General features: G+C 40.5%; 1 protein-coding gene across 1 annotated transcript; it reads left to right on the forward strand.

The window, feature by feature from the left end:
* Positions 1-1,328: 1,328 nt before the first annotated feature.
* On the forward strand, positions 1,329-18,389 carry zbtb34 (zinc finger and BTB domain containing 34). Its single transcript, XM_083911870.1, has 2 exons — positions 1,329-1,435; positions 11,886-18,389. Exons 1-2 carry the CDS (start codon positions 1,418-1,420, stop codon positions 13,440-13,442), a joined length of 1,575 nt encoding a protein of 524 aa, XP_083767996.1. The 5' UTR covers positions 1,329-1,417; the 3' UTR covers positions 13,443-18,389.
* The last annotated feature ends 1,748 nt before the right edge of the window (positions 18,390-20,137 follow it).

Raw genomic sequence — 20,137 nt, forward strand, 5'->3', positions numbered from 1 at the left:
TATAGCCTAAAATAAAAAAGTGGCCTCCAAGTATCTAGTTAACTAACAGTATACCTTAAGTTCAATTGTAGTAGCCTATAGTTGCAGCACAAAATACAACTTATATGTAAACTAGGTGTGTACTAAAAGTGTACACAGCTCCCTCTTCAAGACCCCCCCTCCCTCATATCCCTGAACTGATTTACACACACACACACACACCCCCCCCCCACACACACACACACACACACACACACACACACACACACACACACACACACACACACACACACACACACACACACACACACACACACACACACACACACACACACACAACATACAAAACATACAAACACTGCTGCTATTCTCTGTGCTCTCAATACTGTAATTTCATCCTAGATTCAATCGTACAATATTGTCCATGGATCTGTTCAAAGATTCCATCTTTTCATTTTAATTTTAATTTAGTCTTATTTTTAGTCTGTGCATATATCTTAGTCTGTACATTTTTTTTTAACTTAAATTTTATTGTAGCCTTTTTGAAATTCTATTTCTGACACTGTTTAGTTATATTTTTATTTCATGTTTACTTTCTTTGTGACCAGGGAGATGTGCAAAGTAAGAGTGTGAGTGTGCAGTGTGATGTCTGTCTTAACTGAACATATGACAATAAACATCTTGAAGCTTTACACTAAAAGTATATCTAAAAGTATACTTTTAAAAACTAAAAAGAGGACCAATTTAGTCCCAAGAAGTATTAAAGTAGCACACTTACTATAGAAGTATAGACCTACTACTAGTACAATGATATCAGTATACTTTGTAGAAAAAGTATACTTAGGGAAATATATTTGAACTTCACTTTAGTTTACATAAAAAAATTCACTTGAACTGTACGTCTTTCCAGTATGTTTGCACGCCATGTTAATGACATGTTGGAATGCATAAGTAGGTGGTGTTCCCCTTTAAGTGATACAATCACTACATCATTTGCAAAACAGGAGAACAAATGCACTAAATGCACTAACGTTTAGTGTGTCCCCCTTAAAGTCCATCGTTGTAAAGTGAAAGCAGATGAACCCGACCTATGCATCATATCATGGGCGTAGTCAGTATGAATAGGCTATACGTTGCCCACGTTATCTGTAGAAAACAGTCCGGAGAGCGACTGCGGGCTACTTTAAATTCATTCCTGCGCCAGTATATGTTCTCCATCACGTCGTATATTCAGAACATGATGTCTCAGTACAGTACACTGACACGAGCAAGGGAGGGGCTGCTGATACACACTGACAGAATGAATGCAAAGAGCCAAAAGAACACTTCCTGTTGATGCAAAAACTGCAGCAGCAACTGTCTGACACATCTGGACTGGAGAGGGGGGGAGGCCTGGCTGTAGTGTTAGCGAACTACTGAGGGGAATGGACAACATTTCATGCTAATCTGCAAGACGGTGAGTGAAGTGGACTTTAACTTTGGTGTGCACTAGTGACCGTCAGGCGTTTGCAAATGTCGACGCGTCTTGGCACTGACAGCGAAAGTAATGGGGAGATAATTGCCTGCGACCGTACGCTAGCAACCGAATGCTAGTTAGCATTCGTGGCTACCTAGCGCTGGCTGACATGGGACGGTTGCTAGCTAAAGTAGCGCTAACGGGTAGCTTAAGCTATTTAGCATAGTAACGTTACGCTGTTTCATGACAGCCGACACAGTTTGTGTCCACACTCGACGCTGTAACATAGCTACTAAACTATACAATGTTGTCAAGCGTTTTTATAACCAGAGAAAACGCGACCAAACCGTAAAATAGTCCATAATGCGGGTGATGTCTGTGTGAAACTTGGGCTTTCTTTTCTGAAGTATTTGCTCGATTTTAGGCTAGCTAACGCTGTGTTAGTTAGCTAACGTTAGTGCTTGAGTGCTGCTTGGTAGTTGGGTGCTTCGGCCCTGTGAACCTCTGCTTTTTATCGATTGCCGTTCATTTAACTAAAAGTTACCGTGGAAAACAGAAATTGGGGTGACATCAAAGATACGCCTATGGCGGCCAAGCTAACACAACCATAGCTCCTCCGCTAGGTAGTATAGAGCCCTCATTAATAGCTAACGTTAGACACAGAAAGGTTTGCAACAAAGTTTGAGACACTGCACATTTGCTCCCTAGTGTATCGGCGCTGTGTACATGTACTACGGGATCAACAGTACATGCTACTGTCTCTCAGTGTCAATGCACGATGAAGATCACGGTTCATTTCGATCTAAATTAATATGTGAAGCGAAGACTCACAATAAACAACCTCATTTTAAATCCACTGTACGTTAATGGTGTGGCATCAGGCCCGAACGTTCAGCGTGTCATAAACGAACCTGTAACGTGTATCTACAGTGGTTTTCGCATGACATCTGTTAATCCCTATGATTAAAGATGCCAGTGATTTTGATCACAATGAATGAACCAGTTGTCTTATTGTAGGCTACCTGTATTTATGGCAGGTAAAGTCCAAAGTGTATGGGCATATATTAGTTTATTTTCTACACCTGGTTTACCTAGGTCACCAAATACTTTCTCTGTGACATCTACTTAATCTGAAATTCAAAACTCTGCTCTGTTAAAAGCCCCGTTTGAAACCAAATGCATGCATTATGCCAAGACAATTGCATCTGAAACTAGTCTAAATATTGTAGGCATAGGGCATGTCAGAACACAGTGGAGCCAAACCAATTATGCTCTTTGCATGAGCAACCGTTATGGCTTTGCACCCATTCAACCTTTCTTTTTTATAGTCCTGTTTCTGTTAGGGATGAGCCATAAAACTGTGTTGGTTTGAACCACCAGCTTAACTAAGTGATTGTGCAATACACCACACATATACTCTAGATGCTAGGTGGTGTATACAGTAATGGCAGGTGAAACGAGGACCCTGTGGTCTATCCTGGTAATCTGGAGACTCAGAAATTGCAGGGGCAGTGTCGGAGGTTATTGTTTAGAGTATTTTTCAGGAGCTGTTATCAGTCCATGCCGGACTCAAATTTCCCTGATCTTTTTGTCTACCATTTTTTGTTTAATGCCCATGATATTGTGTTATTTATCACTTAATTATTGATATTGATGGCACTGTATTTACTGTTTTCTAACTTTCAAGGTATAAAGTATAAACTTATGTTGTGACTTTCTAGCAGTTTGATGTACAGTCATTTTACAGTAATACCAGAAGAAGACTGTAATTGCAGGGGTTTCCTGCATTTCAGCAGAGAACAAGGGCTGCCTTGGTTGAATTATTTTCTACCATCAGCAAAACCTGACCATTTGGCGATAATAAAAACCTGTTTAAGGGCATTGCGTCAACTGTAACACTGCCATCTGTAATTGCAACAGTGAAATCACTGCAGAGTATTGGCTCTAGGTGTGAAGCCGGTTGATATTCTAGCTAATTAGTGTTGGTCATTAAAAGCACTGTTCCCACAAACAAGATGTGGTAAGTTTGATGGTGGATAAAATGCAGGATAACTGCTGCATGACACAAGGTAAAGAGTGAATAATTTGGGGCAGAGTCAGAGTACTTTCATGTAGGGGTGTAAGGTAGGAATTAAGCTACAATATGGATTTTGACTCTACCGTGTAACCGTCAGAGCATCTCTGATGTAACCGCACGATGCATGCAGATCTACCTGAATATTTATTGGCCCTTTGAGTAGAAGGCTATGTGAAAAAGTATTACATGGCCGTAGTGGCTGATGTTGACTGCTGTCCTCTCTCGCATCTCTGTCTCAGCGTGTCAAATACCGGCGCGCTGGGAGACTTGCTCCATGTGCTTCCTGTAGGCACGTGGCCACAACTCTGTGCACTCTCCCGTTATATTAACTTTGTGTGTTACTTCATTACTCTTCTCCACGGCTGTTCACCACCATAATGTCTCTTTCTACTTTGAAAAAAAAAAGTTTAACACAGAAAACTGGCAAATGGACAGAGAAATGTTTGTTTATAACTGTCACTGTGAAGCCTGTGTGTTTAAATTGGTAACGTAAGTAGGAACTGGGCAGCTGTGGCTCCGGGTCGTCTTCCATTCGAGAGATTGGCGGGTTCGATCCCCGGCTCCTCCGGTCTGCATGTCGAAGTGTCCTTGGGCCAGACACTGAACCCCGAATTGCTCCTTGTGCTGCGCATGGGTGTGTGGAGATGCAGTGAATGGTTCGATTAGATTAGATGTTATGTAGATGACCATCAGATAAATGCAGTGGAGTAAAAAGTAGTCTATGCTTCAAATTATACTGTGATATAAATCTTAGACCATACTGTAGAGCCCTACTTTCATGGATCGACTTAACTAGTTAGTCTCATCTGGATTCATTAGTTTGTGCTCGTAGTGAATGCAAATGTTTTAAACTCGAAGATAATGCTTAACTGTCCTTGTGGATGCCTATCTTAAATCCGGTTTACTTTTATTAAAATTCCAAAACATACATACTTGATGCCTTTATGCTGCCTCCAAACAAATCAAATAAGAGAACACACCCAAATAATACAATATTTAAGCATGCAATATTTAGCTCTGCATACTAAGCTTCCACTATGCTATAACAATTTCCCTGATGCATGTTATTCTCACATCAGCAAAGTTCCTCGCATCATACCCTCCCTTTATTGTAGCCTATCAGAATCAAGTCTATTTTTACCTTATTTTTTTCACTATCTGTTTGAAAATGCTCTCCCAACCTTTACTTGTTAAGCAATTCTGTTCTGGGTCCGTTCTGCCCCACAAGCTGTTTTTCAAAGTAGGTGAAATGCTTACAATGCCTGCTTGCTGACTTGCTTGGTGATTTTTCTTCAAATGTCTTTCTTTTCTTTTTACCTCTTTTGTTGTGACATGGCTAAGTTATGTGTTTGAAGTGAATTATGCTGACATTTTGGTCAACCAAACTATCACAATGTGTTCAGCATCCTTTAAACCTACCTACACGAAGCAGCTTTGTCAAAAAGGTTTATTACCATTCAGTCAACTTGAGCCGCAGATGGATTTTTGAGCAGAGTTTAAACATTTTCAGTTTTTCCCACGTGAGCCAAACATGTGACCCTCAACCAGCATGTGCATCTCAACTACTGAGCATGCATTCTTTGGCTGCCCTTCAACTTGGCTCCGTTCAGTATGCATGCTGTTGGCAGCCATTGCTAGTGTGTTTTAGTGTATGAAAATGCTGTATTTGAAGGCTGGTAATGAGGGAGTGAAACTAATATACAGTATACCTACTTGCGATTCTCTGTTTTGCTATATCTTTCCCTCTCCTGTTCCAGGATGAGAACATATGGTTTGTTGGACGGGTGTTTTGGCAAGCTTTGGCAACTGGAGAAAGTGTTTATGTTCCCAAAGTGCTGATAGAGACTCAATGTGCAGAAGATCATGCTGAATTGTCAGCAAGGGGCAGGGAGGGAGGAGGAGGTGCAAAGGGCAAGATGGGAGAGGGGCAGATAGAGTGAGGACAGAGGAAGGTTAAATATCACCTATAATGTTAATTTTCAGCTTCATTTGTATGTTTTGTTTCTACCAGAACATGTTTACATGCTTAAATTTTCAAAAAACACTCTTTTTTTCTCATAGGCCACTGCCCATGGCTGCTGCACCTGTATTCACTATCTGTCTTGTCTCTTTAAACCCCTCTCCTGGAAAGGACCGGTCTGCTCTGATTGGCCAGCTTTGCCGGGTCTCCTTATCTCCACTCCCACTATCTCTGTATTATACTGTAATGGTGGCCCTTTCTACTAGGGAAAATCACCAATAAAGGTTTTTAAACCAAGCACTGCACACCAGGACATGTTCCAGCAGGAATAAGACCTGAAATTGGGGAGAAATTATTACAAGTAACTCTGATTACAGCTTTCCCTGGTGTTAGCATGTAGCTACATGTAGCATTTTATGTAATGTAAACGCTGCCCTAACGCTTGGAGCAGATGTTTGTATAAAGACATCCGGCATGGATTGATGGTCACCTCGAGCTGAGAGTAGGAAAAACATAAACATTAATAGTGTTCAGAATGGTCTGAAATATGAGATTTTGCTCACAGGTATTTCTTTTACATGTGTTTTATGTGTAGGGACTCATGCTGCTGCAGAGGTTTGGTGTTGTTTTGAGCAATATTAGTTGATTAAAAAGCTGTTTTAATGCTTTTACCGTAGTGCCCCGAGCTAAACGGTGTTAGCCACGTCCGGCTGTCAGCGACTCTATCAGATTTCTCCTTTAATAGTTCATACACGAAACAGACTGTCTCAATAGCTTATTTGATGTATGTAAGTGCCGAAAAAGACCATGGGATGATTTTGCGCCCGAATTACACTTCTGGATGTCTCGGCTTTATGTGGGGGTTGTGTGACGCACCCTCCCATAGTCCACCTATTACCTACAAATAACGGTTAGCACATCCCCAGTTTGGAGAAGCAGACATGTATTTTAGCAGCCTTAAATTCATTTCAGTTTTGAGTGAAGAGACAGTGCTTTCGTCCAGTTTCAACAGAAGTTTCCCGCCTCACTCTTTTGGCTGTTCAGTCTCCTTCTGCAAAAGTACTTCTTCTGTGCACTCCAGCACATAAAAGTATCCTCTTGTTTCTAAAGTGAACGGCATTTTCATCGTCGCTGTCATAATCACTCATATTTTTCTTGTACCTATTTGTTTACTCCATAAACTGTGATAAGTCGTACCCAAACAGCTGTAATACAGTGTGTGGCACAGGAATATGTTGAGAAATTATAGTGAAAGAAGGAGAGGGCGGTCTGACAACATTCTTAAGCAGTGAAAGTATATTAAATATAGTGTACACTTAAACTGATTGTTTTAGGCAGGCCAAATTTCCTTAAGGAAAAGGTAAGTTTTGGGTCCCCTGCTAAAGCTGCTGCCCCTGCAACCCGACCTCGGATAAGTGGTTGAAGATGAGATGAGATGAGAAATTTCCTTAAGTTTTTGCAGACAGACAAAAAAAAAATACAACAGTTGCATACTGCGTCAGAGCTTCTGCTTTAAGTCCAGTTCAGACCAAAGATTCAAGTCGAGTTGAAACGTGCAACTACTGCGACTTGCAGGTCTGCAACGTTCTGTAACCTGCCCGTTCAGACCAAGGAGACGAGGTGAGATGATGTATCGTCTCCATAGGAACGCTTCTCTGTACTTCCATTCTACCCTCCGACTTTTCAGGCTTATTTCGTAGCTAGATATAATTTATTTTGTAGCATTATAAAATATCAATGAGGACAGAGATAGTGAGATACTCGCTACAGCTGCATTTCTAGTTGTGATGAAACAGAGAAAATACGGTTTTATTTCCCCGATTCACTGCTTTGTTCTGGATTACGGCCGGCGCTCCCTCTCCTTATTCATGGTATTGCTCGCTTGGCCCCCTCTCTCTCTCTCTCCGTCTCTTTTTCCTGACTCTCTCTATCACACATGCTCATTGAGCCTCCGATTGATTGATTGGCTGATGAAACAGGTGACGTGTGTTACATTCTAAACCAGCCGCTGGCGATTTGACAAGTTGAATCGCTGGCGACAACATCAGCCGGCTGGATTTGCAACGAGACGGGTCAGTTACGAATCTTTGGTCTGAACTGGGCTTAAAAGTGCGAAAAAAGAAAAACATGAACCCCACTGTCCCTCCCAACAGCCCATGTCAGACGTAGTCACAGTAAACAACTAGGTAATCAGATAACATATAACATTAGTAGATATTTATGGTAAGATGAGACAAAATAATAGGAAAAATAAATAGAGTAATTAAAGGGAAAAAAAGGGGGGCGGGGGGTAGTTCTCACCTTCCAAGTATTAGGAAGTGTCCTCAGCATCGTCAGGAATAACAGTAAGACTATTACTAATAAAAGCCAGCAGTGGGTCCCAAGTTTAGTGGAATGCTGTTAAAGATCCCTTCTGTGAGAACCATAACTTCTCTAACCGTAGACATTGAAAAATGTCATGTATCCAACTGTTATGGGTAGGTGGAGAAACATGTTTCCATTTAAAGAGAATGGTACCTCTGGCGAGCAGGGTGGTGAAGGCAACGACACGTTGTGTGGTAATGGGCAGATTTTTAGACGGAGGGAGCCCAAAAAGAGCAGTCGGGGGATTTGGTTCCAAATTTGTGTTGAGAGCATGTTTGAGGGTTTGAAATATATCGGACCAAAATTCAACAAGCTTTGGGCACGTCCAGAACATGTGTGTATGGGGACTGCTTACATCTGTGACTAGGGTAGATCTTTAATTTAATTTAGCGTTGGTGAAATGGGCTCTATAAAGCACCTTCTACTATAATAGGCCGTGCCTGGCACAAATCGAAGATTAGTGGACCAGTTTTAAAATGTCCCTCCACTGGACCGCAGTAATATCTACCCCCAAATCCTTTTCCCATGCATTTTTAGGCAATACAGTGGGGACTGGGCACAGAAGTGCAGTCTTATTATAAATGACAGATATCAAACGTTGTCAGACAAAATGTGGGAATTGCTTTTCATAGGTAGGCCTTTTTGCTGTTGCCCACGTCCACAGCATTCTGTACTCCTGTCTGCTTGTCCAAACTGGCGGAGTGTGAACTGTCATCTACTGACTATTCAAAAAAGCCAAACTACCCCTTTAAGGTGGGCTAATCTTTTTTTCTTTTGTATCACTGTATTTATTGAGTTTTCAACTTTTTTTTTTTTTCATACAGGAACAGAGAACAGTACAAAAAAATACAATGCAATAATAACCATACCCCCTGCCCTCCCTTTACGGCAATAAACTACAACATAATCGTAATAGTCAATCAATCAATAAAGAAAAGAGTAGGTGTATAAAGATAGAAAATAAAGATGTATATTAAGTTAAGGTTGGCTGATCTTTAACCAAGCCGCTCCTCCAAGTTGTGCTTTAGGTGACCTCTCGCTCACTGCAACTGACACTAGAATTTATGCAAATAATTTCAGTGAGGTCACCAATGTGCAAATGAGTGTGACGCTTAAGTATCTTAAAACTCAGATATGCCATAACTTGTGCAGTAAAGCCTTTCATGTGGGATCAGATCTATCATGATCTAAGAAATGTGTTTGAGTCTGAAAGCTCAAGTGCAATGACATATCTTAATGCAGGGAGAGGCAGTCGTCAGATGGGCTCATTATATGGCATGAGGGGATCAACTAGCATTATCCACAATTAGGCGGTAACAAATGTGTTTGCGTCATCGTCATTACCGATGCATATTTTATCTTGTACATGAGAACCTGTTATATACTTTTCATTCCAAGCTTAGTACATGCTCACCTTTCAAGCAGAACTAGATTATCTACTTCCTCTGTATAACCTATAACTTTATGGCTTCCCTTATGTGTGACTGTTGTGACTGTGTACAGTCAGTTGCAATCACTTCATCTAGACTACTTTCCTTCTCAATTTCCTGTTTAGCAATATTTGCTATGGATAAATAATCAATAAAATGCAATAAATGAGTGACAAATAAAGAATAACATAGCCTATACAGAATGGATTTTTCTGAATGGATTTTTGGATTACATCACCTTTCCATGTTCTGACACTCCCTCTTATACTTGCACTGTTGATATGGTGCCGCTCCTAGACCAGTATTTCCAGCACTCCTCTTTAGCAACATTCTATATGTTGAAGTGAAGGGAAAAAAAGTGAATAAAATACTTCTTAAATAAGTGCAACGGCTGCATTAACTTAGTTTTGGCATTTGCCCGTTCTGAATTTCCAGGTAGGGGTTGTTGAAATAGTGTCGGGAACTGGGTTTGCACAGCTTGTTCTTTTTCACAGCAACGGTAGTAGAAACACCTGGATGGTGCCTTTTTAAATGCCTGTGCATGTTCATAATTAACCTGGAATCTGAAGTTGTCCCACACTTGGGATATGAATGACGGGGGGAAATTTGCAAGCTTCGGTTTCATGTTGTCGTTCGGCACGCAGTTCGCTCTTTGTTCACTAGCCATCGATCCACACAGCAACGCTCGCAGGGGTGCAGGGCTCCCTGTGTTACGGCTATGCCTGCCTGCCGCTCCCTGCTCTGCTACTCTCACTTTCTGGCTGCTACGATAGACTGTATAAAAAATGGACGTAGCCTCTCTGCCGGGGCCTGTTCTCTCAACTTGATCCAATCATATTCGCCTCTGGGAGCCGCCATCTTGTTGGACTTGTTGACTCCTCCTCATTTCTTCTTACCAAAAAAGGGCATTGATGTGATGTCAATCCTCCCGGTGCTCCAGATTAGCATCTAGTGTATGTGTCATAGATAGCAGGCTGTATTGAAAGTCATAATGCAAGTGCAGCTATTTAATTAGCATAACAAACAACACGGTGTGTTCCTAAACCATCTGTTTGTACAGTTGATCCAAGAGCAAACTACCTTGCCACTTATAGTCAGGGAGCTTTCACGTCCTATGGGACATATGGTTAATACCAACAACACTGTTTTTGAGCCGGTAGGGAAGATTATGTGCTTCAGATTAGTGTAGATCTATCTTATGTAGCTAAAACAGAAATAATAGCTATCTCCTTTGTCCTTTTTTAAAATATCTACTATTTATGATCTCTAAAAAATACAGCCTATAATTTACCGTTTTGATAAATCCTCTTCTCGCTGGAGCTGATGAATTAGGCAGTCTACAATGGTTTTCCCCACGTAACAGGTCAGGATCTGTGGGTCAGTCGTGTTTCATTTAACTACGACATCAAACGCACTTGAAAACAACACACTGGTAATTTTGTTTCAATTCATCTAAGCGACACATTTCCTGCAAATAAATCTAAATGACTGTTTAATTTAGGCTATGTTCATTTTATTTTGACAAACTGTAGGTCATTGTGTAATGCAACAAAAGCAAAATGTTAATAAATATTTACAGATTAAGATATAAAAATTGTGGGGTTTAACTGGCAAGAGCAACATGATACAAAATGCATACAATAACAAAAAGGGGGCTTAAGATTTAATTTGGGTGAACCTTATCTTAACCCATTCTACTGCCACACCAAACTCTCTCACCAAACGTATGTTTAATATTTTAGTTATTTATCAGTTAGTTTTCAAAATCCACATGAACCACTCTTCGCATCGGCATAAATTAGATCCAGAGCGCTTATTTACAGAGAATAGACGTATTTTAAAGCCGCTTCGCCTGCTACTCTTATTAACTTCTTCCAAAACAATCCGCCAGTGCTTGTGTGATTCACTACAGAGCCTGTTAACAAGTAACATAATTCAATCACGTATTTATGCAGTTGGACTCACTGAATCCATAAGAGTCTCTGCTTTCCAGACATACCCAATTCATGCAATTTCAGGACAAAGAACTCAGTATGTAGAAATATTCAAATACACCATTTTAGAATAGGCCAAAATAACACATTTGTATGGTTATTGGCCCAAATTATCTGGGATTATCATAAAATGCACGTCTGTCAGGGGGAGACTCGTGGGTACCCGTAGAATCCATTTTCATTCACATATCTTTAGGTCAAGGGACCCCTTTGAAAAAGGCCATGCCAGTTTTCTTCTCAACAAAATTTAGCCTACCTGTGGATCGTTATATATCCCCCTTCCCAGACAAGATAGCATTACACAGTTGGTACCAATGAATTCCTTAGATTGTCTAGTTTCTAGTTGGTCATGTGTGCTTAAGCCTCCCAAAGACAAAAAGTCGGCAGGGGGCGGGCAGTTGCAAGTCAAGGGGTTATGGATGCACTTTAGGCTGCTCAAATCTGTCCTATCAAGTGCTTTGGCATAGAATTTGTCAAGCTGTACGCCTTATCAAATGTCTCGTTTTTTTTATGTATACAGTAAAATAGTTTTTTCTTAACTGTGAAAATGTCAAAAGGCTGCAGGGCATTGCAAATGCAAAGTTTCAAAACCTAATGCTTTCTATTGTTCTCCTTTTCCCATCAGGCGGCCGACAAACTGGAGAAACATATCCAAGAAATGGACGACGGCAGCTACATCGAGTTCGATGTGCCGGAGTTCAGTAACACTGTTCTGACCCAGCTCAATGAGCTGCGGCTGCAAGGGAAGTTGTGTGACATCATTGTTCACATTCAGGGCCAGCCATTTCGAGCCCACAAGGCTGTGCTGGCAGCTAGTTCACCCTACTTTCGTGACCACTCAGCTCTCAGCACCATGAGTGGCCTTTCCATCTCAGTGATCAAAAGCCCTGAGGTGTTTGAGCAGCTTCTTGCATTCTGCTACACAGGTCACATGTCCCTGCAGCTCAAGGATATTATCAGTTTCCTCACTGCTGCAAGTTTCCTACAGATGCAGGCCATTATTGACAAATGTACCCAAATCCTGGAGAGCATCCATTCCAAGATCAGTCTCCCAGTTAATGCCTGCAGCCCAGAGAAGGATGACTTGCAGACCAGCGGCAATGGGGTCAATGACAGCAACCTCTTTGTAAACCCTACCCAGATCTCCCCCCCTTACTACTCCCGGCAGAATCAGGCAGGACACGAAGTGCGCTTTGAGCTAGCAGGAAAAGGCCGGGGGCGACAGCAGCAAGAGGAAGGCCAGTCGGACCGAGGCAGTAGTGATAGTGTGTCAGAGCATGATGCTCCAATGGAGGGAGAGACCGAGCAAGTGGAACTGATCGGCAAAGATGGGCAAGTAACAGATGTGCATGTGAAGATAGAGAAGATCGACAGGCCCACTTACTCAGATAGTTCCTCAGCTGGTGATGATGGCTACCATACAGAGTTGGTCGATGGAGAACAGGTATTGGCTGTTAGTGTAGGTTCTTATGGTCCTGTCATTCAGTCTGCTGCCTATTCATACTCAGGGCTGTCTTCCCCGTGCTTTGTCAACCTTAGCAACTCCAGTCCTTCTCGCTCCATGCTTAGTGGTTACAGAGGTGGGCGAGCCAGGGCAAAGCGTCCCCTGGCCATTCCAGCAGGAGTGCTGTCTCATATCAAACCAGGCTCAGAAGACGGTGAATCAGCTGTGGGACCCACAGGGTTGGAGAACGATGTGAGAGAGCGTAGCTTGCGGAGCCAGTGGTACCCCTACAATGAGAGACTCATTTGCATCTACTGTGGAAAGACCTTCAATCAGAAAGGGAGCCTGGATCGCCACATGCGCCTGCACATGGGAATCACCCCATTTGTTTGTAAATTCTGTGGCAAGAAGTACACAAGGAAAGACCAGCTGGAGTACCACATCCGTGGCCACACGGACAACAAGCCCTTCCACTGTCAGATCTGTGGCAAATGCTTCCCATTTCAGGGCACCCTTAACCAGCACCTGAGGAAGAAGCACCTGGGTGCATCAGAGGGCAGTAATCATATAGACTCTCCAGAGACGACAGAGGGAAGCTCAGGTCAGAAGGACCAAGAGGATACGTCTGAGGGGATGGCCTTTGAGGCACAATATGCAGAGGAGGCACCAGCCAATGATATGGAGGAGAGTTCAAAATGCAGTCCAGAGGAGGCGCAAGCATCAAGATGTGATTTTTAGGTCCTGCTTCAGGTTAAAGAAGCTTTAAGAAATGTTTATCTTAACTCAACTTAAAGGACTTTTTTTTTCTTTTTGAATCAGCTCCCACTACTATAGACATTTCTTGTGTCCAGGGTTTCTGTCAATTTTGTGAAAGTTCGATGTTGAATGCAGAAAGCAAATGGGTGCTTTATAGAAATTTGATTCTTTCACGCAAAGGGAGTAACAACTTACTATTTTTGAGGAGGTCCCAATAATCAAGACCCCCTAATTGATTTCTCTTTTTATCTTTCCATGTTTTTTAAAACATATTTACAGAGTTATATAGGCATGTTGCAATAATTGATAATGTGAAAGCTCTGGTAAGATGCTTGTCATATCACCTTTTTACCTGACCTGTTTTTGCACATGTGGCCACAGGAGGTCACTTACTCACAAGGAATGATTTTTCTGCCAGTGCAAAGCTTCGTGTGACATATCCGTTCAATACCTCATGATACAACTAAATACTCACAATAGACAGTATTTTAACTCAAATGAAACTCACCAGGTTCTACCTCATAGCCAAGAACCTACCAGGCACAGACGTGTTCACCGTTTGAAATCCGTTATAGGTTGTATGTACTGTTCAGTATCTTATTGCCAAACCCTGTAAAGAATATTCTCTCAACACAAAGCCTTGATACTCAAGGGAAATATTCCTTGCTGATTGTATGGATTAGGGACGTAGTCCTCATCAAATGTTTCATGGTCAGCCAGGTTAAAATTATAATTAAGAAGGTGCTATGTTAAGAGTACAGTAAATTTGCTTGCTTTCTTGTGTGTTTGTTTTTGTCAAATTTGGACAATAGAGTAAGAAAATGGCCCTGCATATTTCCAAGATATGTTTGCTGTTCTAACATTTGTTCTACAAAACACTTTGTGTCTCTCATCACTACTGGAGATCTCACTCTGTTGCCTCAGGCGTGGTTTAAGGTTTTAGATGCTGTCACCCATGTAATGGGTGAATTACGTCCATACAGTGAAGTTATTTGTATTCCTCTATACTCGGATGGCAGACTTATACGGAATTATTGTATGTGTAACTTGTTTTGTCCTGAGGTAGGACTGTAGGTTAATACTCAGTGTCTGACAGAGGCAGGAGTACTAAGTATCAACTTGGCACAGTAGGAACAGCTCTGGATCTGTTCACATAAATCAGTATAGTATACTAGTCTGAATAATATGCAAACAGAAAGAACAAAGGAATCTCAGCCATTTTGACATGGTTTTTTCTTCCATTATTTGAAAGAGCTATTGGTTTGTTTCCTTTCCCCCTTCTCTCCTACCTTTTATGATGGGATGGTTGATCTGTGATCTTTGTTCTCTGCATTGGTTGTAGTCAAATGCAGACTTGGAATAAGTTTTCCTCATTTGTCAATCCTACTTCCTACTTGGTGTTGGCATACGTAGATGCAGCATTGCTAGAATAAGGCTAAGAGGTCAATGTTGATAGCGGTAGCTGGTGATCCAAAGTATTGATGCACTTTGCAGAGTATGGTGGGAGGGATGGGTTTCCCATTGAGAACATGTGTTCATTTCCGTCTTAAGTCTGATGCAGCAGTGCTAGTGTAGTACTAGCTTCATAGCAGTGATTTCTTTTTTTTTTTTTTAAATGAAAATGTAGTGAACTTTGATAAGACTCTGCAATCACATCAATACTATTGGCAACAAGTCATGCATATGGCAACATATCTTATATATACTGTTTGAACCATGGGGATCAGGGATGGGGGTGTCCCTATATATGGGTTTTATTGCCATTGTTATTTTAAAGGAATCTGCATTCACAATAAACACATAGAGGCCACTTAGAAGGCCTAATTATACTGTCATACTTAGGAAATTTGAGGCTCAGCTGGGCGGTCCCTTTTTATGCTATACCGCTTTCCAATTTGCCATCCAGCTGTTTCATACATTTTTTTAAAGGGCACCTGCTATACGCCTTTATTTTGTTCCATCTGGTCTGTGCTGAATTTGAGTCAATGAATTGGGTTTGGTTATTTCACAGTTTCCTTATAGTTTTCTACTTTGTGTGCATTTGGTGTGAGGATATCGTTGCTCATGTCAGTCCTTTTTATTCCACTGAATGTGCAGTCAACGTCCTCGCTCATTGACAATTAAGATGGCAAGACGAAATTTGGGGAATTTTGCAAAAATCGGTATATCTAGCTTTTTGTTATCTTTGTGTGTAAGCATTTATCACAAACACTTTTGGTCATCGCACCCACAGTCTGTCAACCCGCACAGTAAGTTCATTTCTGTCAGCTGCTGACGTGCAGGTTTACCAGCACCAAAATTAGCTGCTGACTAATTTGAATCTGCCAATGATGGTTTTTGCCCTTCACCTAGAAAAGAGGAGGATATGAATACCTTCTTGTGAGTCATAGGTACAAACTGCTAAAACAATGTTGTGCCAAGAGTTCACACCAAAGACTAATTGATTATTAATCATCCATATTGACTGTATAGCATAATTGAATGCTCATTACGAAGAGATGTTCTTAATTTAATGTAGGACTAGTCCATTGCTATTTGCAAGGAATGTATGTTTTCCAGCTTATAACAATCACTTGTGTACAATTTGAACAATTTGCTAAGAAGACATTAAGCAGAAAAGTTATAGATAATATAATATATTAAGCCATACAGGAGCTGACAGTTTAAAAGTTGTGCAATAGGTATTGTAATTGTTGAAAGCCAATGTAAACAAAACACTTAACAAAAAGTGGCATCTTCAACTTAGTGCCTTGCCACAAGCTTTACATTTTCGATTCTGGCACTTAGATTCCTGTGCCTCTTTCATTTTCTAATGGATTGAATAGAGAGATTATAATAGAATAGGGCCACATCATTTATTGTGAAGTGGTACCAAGGATGAATAGAAATTAAGTCCCATCATTCTTGTCCATTTGGTAGTTTTCCTCCACTCCAGTCCTGCCCCTCATTTTCTCTTTATCATTTGATCTGTTTTCAGTTTTTTTGTCATGGAATGGACCTGATTTTAAAGTGATTTTGTAGCAATTGATTACAATCAAATGAGGCAGACTTGTTCCCTGCAAGCCATGATCCTACGTTCAGAGACTATACTGTACCCCTCCTCTCTAACATCCGAGGACAATCTTAACAATGTACTGTAGGTTAAGGCATTTCAATGAAGGAAGGGGATGCATGAGAAACACAAATCTACTTCCTCTGTGTTTTCTTGGAACATCTGGCAAGGGAACAGCTGCTTGGGTATTTAGCAGATAATAAACTGAATATTTGTTGAGAAAAAAAAAAAGCTTATCATATACTGTAGCTCAATTGCACGTTGCGCAACCACAAAATTGTATGAAATTGCCAATGGATAATTTTTTAAGTCCAAGTTTTCTTGTATTTTTGTCATCGATTGTGCACTTAGTTTTTTGTTGATAGTTAATACCAACTCCATCCGGGAAAATCAAGTTTATCTCTAGTTACCATTAAGGGACTCTGCTATAATGGCCTCAATCACTTTGGTAGGGACCTTTTCCCCTTAAATGGTGCTTTTTTTAGACTAGTCAGATTGTTTTTTTAATTTATTAAACATGTCCATGTAATCATCATAGGTGAATGGAGGGGACACTGTTTAAATGCTTTTCGTGAACTACAGTTACATGCGTGATACACACCTACAAAACCAACTGAACTTGACATACACACTCGAAAGTCTCTTTGCCAACTCTTAGTTCCACACCTCTGAGAGGAACAGGAGATGCATTATGGGCCACAAGTAATCAAAAGGAAGTGTTTACAGGGAAGGCTGTCAGACTACTTTTTTGAAATTGCAGCTCGTCCTATTGTTTTTATAATAAACTCACTTCAGGTAGTTTACAAACACTGATACAGGCTTAGAAAAAAATCTCAAGTCTTCCATAGCTTTTCTGTCAGTTTCTGTCCACTGTGTATTTTAAGAAAAAGCAATAACCTTTTGAAAAAAAAAAAAAGTGGTGTATTGGGATCATCAAGCCTATTGAAATATCGGCCTGTCATATATCAAACAAAGTGAATGTCAGGGAGCTGTTGGATTGAAGTAGGACCAGGGCAATTTGATATTGATTTATTTTTTATATATTTTCTGAAACTTTGGACGGGTTGACTTTCCTTTTTCAGAAAAAATATATTTAAATGCAAAAGTGGTGTTGCTTGCTGGTGTTCTAAATGTTCATCAAACTCCAGCGGTAGTAAACTGCGACACAAGAACTGAGCACGTGGCTTAGTCATCAAACTCAGTGGCACTGTTCAGAGATGCACCTCCAGCTGTGTCAAATAATGAAAGGGATTTTGGGCTGTATAGCCACTGTTTGGGAGCGGGCTATCTGTTGTCGTGTTATGGTTCAGCGGTCTCCTTTGGCTATTCAGGCACTGAGACTGTAGTTGTAGCTGTTCAGGACAAGGGGGAAGTCTTCAGTCGAGCTATTGTTCCTTTTTCCTTTTCCAACTCCCTAAACTCTGCACTATAATGTCTCTGGCTCATGTATTTGGTGAATAGGCAAAAAACAACAAACTTAGAACTCAGGGTATATAGTGTTAAAAGTGGTCTGATTGGACATACTGCTTATGTCCATAGTATAATTGTGCACTTCTCTTCAGGTGGGGAAACAAGTCCTCAGTCAGTGGTTCCCAAACATTCTGCCTCAAGGTCTCAATGAGCCCGTATGTTCCACAGAGCTGAAGCTCGAGGAGACTGTGAACCATGATAACAGAAATGCCCCAACTCCTGTTTAGTCCACTCTACACACAACCTCACACCCCAACTGTGAACCTCAGAACTCTACTGTTTTGTACAACTATGAAGTAAATGAAGCTAGCTAGAGCTGATGTATCTATTGCCATTTATGAATTTATTTTATAGCATGAAATAAAATATATTTATTCAAATTATATATTTTACTCATAATCATTCTGTGCTGCTTTGTTTTGGTTCTTAAGCTTGTAAATTGCTTTTTTATGATTATAAAAAATGTCAATAGAATAATGCGTTTGTAAAATAAAGACGCTCATTTGGCTCTGATTTGTCTTTTGTGTCTTTCCAAAATGTATTTGTGTGTTTATCCGTGTTTGCATTTAAAAATCAAATGATAAAGCAAAGCAAAACTCAACAAAACTACCGTTATATTCAGCCATCTTTTAGTAGTCTTTCTCACAATGTGTTGAACATCAAGGCATCTGATTTATGGTCAATATGTGTTGTCCACATTAATGGATTTCACATTATGGTGCAGTAATCCTGAGGAGTATCTGATGTATGTGCAACTTTGAACCTCCAGAGGGAGCTAGAGCATAACAAACACACCTCAAAAGGTTGCAAATCTTTAGTGCCAGAAACTGCAGTTTGATGTGAATGTTCATATAACTAAGAATACATTGGCAATTGTGACACAGGGCTGTTAAATTTCACTTTTAAAATGTTAAAATACTACGACCTTGTGTAAATAATGAGCCACTGGTTTGACAATTAAGTTTTACACGTAATGTTATAATAATTCACAAACCAGATGTCTGAGAAGATCTTCACCTCTTGTAACTTCTCTCGAAACCTTAATAATCCATTTTGTTTTTTTGCTACCAGCAGTGCTTGTGGAAAATGTCCCATTCACAAAAGTCACTGAAGCCAAGTAGTAGACTAAAAAAACAAAACATTGCTTTAATCTCAGATGGCTGCAATAAAATTAATTTATCACCCAACCGACTAATTTTCCTGCTGCCCAATCCTCAGTATTGTTATTGCTCCCTTTCTTACTGTGTTAAAAATGCACCCACCACTGGGAGGAATATATTCATAAAGTGGCACAGCTGTGCAACATCCTCCCATAGTGTTATATACCACTGTCTGTGGGTTTTTACAAAAAAAAAGAACATAAGGGAGCCAAATGACTAATAAACCACCAAATTGGCCAGCTACAGTATGTGCTTCACTGACATTTTCCTGAAATAGTTTACTGTTCTTTCAGGCTGCACGTTGCAGTTTGTCACAGATTTCATTGAGACAGAAAAATACAGTGTCTTAAACCTAAATTCTGACTTATACTTACTGATCAGTAAATAACATAATACTTGGCAACATGCGATGTGAAATAAGCATCACTCATTGCTGAAAATTCTAATAAACCTGATGAATTGTTTAAATGGTAACATTATAGGGTGCCAAAGAGACATCTGATCCCAAAATAATAGGCTAAATTGCCCTGTTCAGTGGAATATGAGAATAAAAAGAACCACAGAACACAAGGCCAGCAAACCCGAGGTAGTCACATTTCCACAAGGAGTCTTTAACTACATTCTATGGCTATGATGTATTGTGGCTCTCTGTAAAACAAACTCTACCAGTTGGACTGGAGTGAATAATTGGTAGGTATAGCTGTCTCACACATTTGTTAATATGCACTTTCAGGATGATCGGTAGTCTTGTTATGGCAGTTTTGTGACGGGAACATGTCTTCAGATCTCTGTACACTTATACATCTCACAGTTCAGAAAATGTCTTTTAGCTACTCTTGCCTTTTTTGAGTGCTGCTGAGGCACACAAGTTGCAGTGTAGTTTGATAATGTGACCCATTAAGTAATCAAATCCAAAGGGCAGCCTGATTGTCCTTATTTTACTTTCGCTACGGGATCATTCTGAGTGGCTCTTGTGACATAGATGGACCCAGATG

This window comes from Echiichthys vipera (assembly GCF_963691815.1).
Source record: "Echiichthys vipera genome assembly, chromosome: 4".
Classification (NCBI taxonomy): domain Eukaryota; kingdom Metazoa; phylum Chordata; class Actinopteri; order Perciformes; family Trachinidae; genus Echiichthys; species Echiichthys vipera.